The following is a 5,763-nucleotide window of genomic DNA, read 5'->3' on the forward strand; positions in this document are numbered from 1 at the left end:
TTTATCTTTTGACATGCTTTTCCAAGTTTTGCAGGTTTTAATAGAGGCGAGTTGAAATGTATGGTCTCTCTAAAATAATTGTTTTATTACACGTGGTGCTGTGTCAAATATAATTCATTCAGGTCATGTGACCAAAATAATTCACAATATTTCCCAAATTATGAGAGAACAATTCTTATAAATTAGAGCTAGATGTGACGCCGCTACAATATTGACAGTGGACCTGAGTTAATTTTTTCTAGTGACTGCATGCATTTTGCACTGTAATGTCGGTAATAAAGAAATCGTTCAGGTATGGCTAATTAAATCCATGAAAGATGCGCGTACGGAATAGGCTAATTCGATGGCGATTGGGTGTTTTCTCTGTCTTTTTATATAGCAAGTCCAAATGGCAATGAGCTATACATAAAACACATGATGGAGTACAGGTATGTATGGAGGTAATGGATATTCCAGACATTTACAACAGGTGCGAGATGTCAGAGCAGAGCTGCACCCTGAGGTTCACAGCCTTGAATTCACACAGTTCTTTCAAGGATGTTTTTTTTCACTTCCGGTTGTCTGTTCGTTTGTTTATTCATCACCAGCTTAACTTAAAGATTATGGCTGCATTTTGATGAAATTTTCACGTTGAGTCAGAAATGCGCTAACTTCACAATGATTAGATTTTGGTGATGATCTATTTGTTACTGTTAATGTTTAATAAATTATATGTCTTGGCGGAGGCATGCGCTATTTGGGTGCTTTTCTAGTTCTTTTTGTTTAATGAAATATGGTATTTCTAAACGTTAAAGTGTGGGATGCATGGTTGGCACAAAACCCTGAGTAGCCAGGTATTAACATGAACGTCTTTTATTGGGATTGTTACGAATAAGCAAACTTCTTTAGTCTTTTTCACATCTATTTTATTTGCTTGTCATTGAAATTGTCACGTAGAAACTGAAATGAACAAAATACATCAAATTAAGAAATTATCCTTAAATTATGTTACAATTACAACTTATAAAGTTCTTATTAACTGTTTAAATTACTAAATGATTCATAAAGTCTTACCTCATTGCGGGAATTAGTGACTTTTAATGATCAGAACATAACTAACTATAAGCGCGTGCTCTAGTCAAAAAAGTAAAACGCTATCTCCACCGATGTGCATAACAGCTAAGACGGGCCAAAACCTTAACATGGCTCCCCTAAATTGTGAAAGCAATTTACACAATATACACCGTTTACCTTATCATTACGTATAAAAAATATTTGCTCGGAAATTATTAAGAATTACCGTACCTTAAACACTTTTAAGGAACATCAAAACTTACTGTTAATTACCGTATTAAAACATAAAATACTTTGCAATCCCATAAACACAAATAGCTCGACATGTAACTGTCTTTAGAAAACAAAAGTGTTCATTAAATCTACACAAACTGTAGCATAGAATCATAACAAAACTGACATTATTGTCACAGTTAACAGTTATTTTGGCTCCTCGACAGGGTCTTCTCCGGTCAACAAAAGAATTAACTTGTGCACTGGTCTCTCATATGTAGAGTCCCTAACTTTCAACTTGACCTTACGCACATATCCATCTGCACTTTGAAAGGTTTCTGCTATGCGACCAAGTGGCCACTGATTTCTTGGTGCACTGTCATCTATCATGAGAACAATATCTCCAACTTGTACATCTTTATGTTGTTTGATCCACTTTTTTCTTTCTTGTAATGTAGGAAGAAATTCCTTTCTCCACCTGCTCCAAAATTCATTGGCTAGATATTGAACATGTCGCCATCTTCGATGAAGATATGTGTCTTTCCTTATGAAATTCCCAGGTGGTGGCATCACGACCTTAGTTTTCAGGGTCAGGAGCTGATTTGGAGACAAAGGCATTGGAGAATCTGGTGACTGTGTATCAATGTAGGTCAAAGGTCTACTGTTAACTATGGCTTCTGCCTCAGCTAACAATGTGGACAAGGAATCATCATCTAAACGGTCACTGTGAGCTGTGAGAAGTCCTGATAAAGCATTTCTGGCTGATCTGATCATCCTTTCCCACACGCCTCCCATATGTGAAGCATGAGGAACATTCATTTCAAACTGAATCCAGTCACAATGGTCTTTCAGAAGTTCTCTCCTGATCTTGTCCTGATCCATATCCATAAAGGCAGTTTCTTGCTCTCCCTTAACTCCAATGAAATTGGTTCCACGGTCTGCTCTGAGTAGACGTACTGGTCCACGCCTGCATACAAAGCGTCTGTAGCAGTTAATGAAAGAATCTGTGCTGAGTGAATATGCAACTTCTATATGAATAGCACGTGATGCTAAACATGTAAACAAAGCACCATATCTCTTCATCTGCTTTCTTCCCTCCTTCACATAGAATGGTCCAAAGAAATCTACTGCACTGTAGGTGAATGGAGGTGCTGGTTCCAGTCTGTCAGCTGGAAGATCTGACATTTTCTGACTCTGTGAGTTTGCTCGTAGCTTACGACAGGTCACACATTTCCATATATATGATCCAATCTTGGCACGGCCAGAAATTATCCAATAGCCACTAGCTTGGACTTCATTAAGAGTAATGCCACTTCCTGAATGTCCGCATCGTGTATGATAGTGGTCAATTATGAGATTTGTGACGTGATGATGCTTAGGCAGAATCACTGGGTGTGTAAGCTCTCTGGGTAGATTTGCCCTCTTTATACGACCACCTACTCTGAGTAGTCCATCTTCACATAAAAATGGGTCTAGGCGGTATAGTGAACTGGTTTTCTTGATTTGTTTGTTGCGATATCTTGCCTGTTTTCTCTCTGTGTGTTCACTGTTATCTTCTCTGTTAATTGCTTTCAGTATTGCAATTTCCTTCTCAAATGTAGCAGTCTGTGTTGACTTGAGAATGATCTTTTCTGCCACTTGTATTTCTTGAACATTCAACGGTTCATTGCTGGTCTCAACTGTGTTCTGCTGTGTAGATTTCCTGTTCTTAGCTTGTTTCAGCTTCTGTATGAATCGTAAACACCACGTAACAACTCGTGTTGCTCTGTTCCAGGAAGAAAACCTTTTCAATACATCAGACAAGTGATCATGGTTGGTTTCTACTTTAGTAGCAAATACACTGACTTCAGATTTGCGTACTTCTGGGTCATCTGGTGCTAGTCTGAATTGGGTATTAGTGGTAGATGGTGGTTCATCAATGAGCAGAAAGTCTGGCCCACTCCACCACTGTTCATTCTGTAGTAGCTCTGTCACACCTGTTCCCCTGGAGGCTATATCAGCTGGGTTGTCACTGGACTTAACATGCCTCCATTGCGATGGCTGACTGACTTCTCTAATTTGTTGTATTCTATTTGCTACAAAGACATGAAATCTCTTAGCATCATTATTGACATACCCTAGAACAACTTTGCTGTCAGTCCAATACACATGGGTGATGTCCTCATACTCTAACTCCTTGGCAAGAAAGGTCCCCACCTTTATAGACATCACTGCTGCTGACAACTCTAGGCGTGGGACTGTCACTGGTTTAGAGGGAGCTACCTTGGACTTGCCCATAACTAATGTGGTTGCTATTCTTCCTGTGTTGCTTTTAAGTCTCAAGTAACTGCACTGACCTAGGCCTTCTACACTGGCATCTGAGAAGTGATGAAGTTCTGCAGTAGTCACTTCACCAAAATCATTTGGCTTATAGCACCGTGGTATATTCAACTTGGTTAAGTTCAGCAAATCTGAGCGCCATCTTTCCCATCTGCATCTAATACTCTCTGGCACTTGATCATCCCACTCTGCACCGTCTCTGCATAGCTCTTGGAGAATTTTCTTACCGGCAAGGATGAATGGTGAGACAAGGCCTAAAGGGTCAAATATGGAACTTACAGTGGAGAGAATTCCCCTTCTTGTTAATGGCTTATCATTGATCTGGACCTTAAACTGAAAACTGTCCGCTTCTACACACCACTGTACTCCTAAAGCTGGGCATATTGGCATTGTGTCTCTGTTAAGGTCAATGTTTCTCATTTCTTTGGCTCTCTCTGACATTGGGATTGTATTCATCACTTCACGGTTGTTTGATACTAGCTTGTGAAGTCTTAGGTTACCTTTGTTCAGCAGCTCTCTTGTTTCTCTAACAAGACGTATAGCTTCTTCACTTGACTCGATGCTCTTGAGTCCATCGTCTACATAGAAGTCATTCTTAAGAAAGGCAATGACGTCTGGTGAATACTCATCTTGGTAGTCCTCTGCTAGTTTCCTCAGTCCATACAATGCGCATGCTGGTGAACTTATCGCTCCAAATATATGAGACGTCATTCTGTATGTGATGGGATTACTACTGAGGTCACCGTCTTTCCACCATAGGAACTGTAAAAACTTTCTATCCTCTTCTTTCACTTTAAACCTGTGAAACATGTTCTCCATGTCACCCATGATTGCTACTGGCTGCTCTCTAAACCTCAATAAAACACCTATGAGCGAGTTATTCTGATCAGGTCCTTTCAACAGGCAGTCGTTTAGCGCAACATTTTCATGTTTTGCACTGGCATCAAACACCACTCGTAATTTCTCACGTTTCTTGGGGTGATATACACCATGATGTGGTAAGTACCAACCTCCATCTTCATGAGGTGATTCTTCTGCATAGCATTTATCTATGAGGTCCTGCATAAAACTGTTATAGTGCTCATAATACTTCGGGTTGTGGATTAGCCTTTTCCTTAGCTGCTCTAGCCTGATCTCAGCTGCTGGTTTGTTGTTTGGCAATGCTGGATGTCCATCTTTAAATGGTAGTGGCATCTCATAAAAACCCTCATTGAAATGTATGCCTTCCTCCATAATCTTCATGAACTTCTGGTCTTGAAGGCTTAACTTCTCATCTTTCTGTTGGTCGAAACCTTGGTCAAAGAGACTGCAAACCTCAGCGGGGCTGATCTCTGTCACTTGTGTTCTAAAGGCAAAGGCATGTGTTCCAAAGCTCTTGTTCTCATCTATGGGTCTTGATTTGTCCACTGGCCCTACTATACCCCAACCTAGGTTACATCTGTATGCATATGGCTCCTCTCCTCTACCATGTATGTACTCCAGACCTCTAATGGCTTTCATACAGTTTACTCCCAACAGCAGTCCTACCTCTATGTCTGGGCGATAAGGAGTAATCTTATCAGCAATTGAGTGCAAGTGTGGCCATTTCTTAGCAGTTTCTGGTCTGGGTATCTGTGATCGCTTAACTGGAATGGAGTCTCTGGAGTATGTATCTGGGAGCTCAATCAATGTCTCTTGGTTCAGACCTCTCACAACAAGTCCTCTAACTTTCCTGCTCGGGACGGTTTTTTCTCCAAGTATGGTTGAAAGTCTGATGTCTACATGCTTCCCTTTACATTCGAGTTCACTGAGGGTCGAGGACTTTACAAAGCAGGCATCTGACTGCTCGTCTAGTACTGCATATACCACTGAATAAACGTCTGGATTATCCTCGTGGTGCACTACAACTGGCACTATCATGGAATGCACATTCTCAGAACTGTGGGTGGTATGGCATACAGCTGCACCCACTACTTTACTAGTGTAATTGTCATCATGTAGAATTGTTGGATGATAAGAGTTACATTTTTGGCATTTCATTTTACTTCTGCATTCATGTTTTCTGTGACCATATGCAAGGCACCCAAAACATAACCCATTATTCTTTATAATGCTGATTCTTTCATCCATTGTCTTTTCTTGCATTTCTGGGCAATGGTGAAGTTTATGTTGTTCCTTGCATAATATACACTTGTGAAT

The 5,763-nt window shown here is 40.3% G+C and overlaps 1 protein-coding gene across 1 annotated transcript; it reads right to left on the bottom strand.

The window, feature by feature from the left end:
* Nucleotides 1–1,473: 1,473 nt before the first annotated feature.
* LOC147761482 (uncharacterized) lies at nt 1,474–5,484 on the bottom strand. The gene has a single exon (XM_087013207.1). The coding sequence runs from the start codon at nt 5,482–5,484 to the stop codon at nt 1,474–1,476; it is 4,011 nt and encodes a 1,336-aa protein (XP_086869333.1).
* Between the last annotated feature and the right edge of the window lie 279 nt (nt 5,485–5,763).

The sequence above is a fragment of the Lingula anatina genome, chromosome 5 (genome assembly GCF_051362555.1).
Source record: "Lingula anatina isolate TDL-2025a chromosome 5, LinAna3.0, whole genome shotgun sequence".
NCBI lineage: Eukaryota > Metazoa > Brachiopoda > Lingulata > Lingulida > Lingulidae > Lingula > Lingula anatina.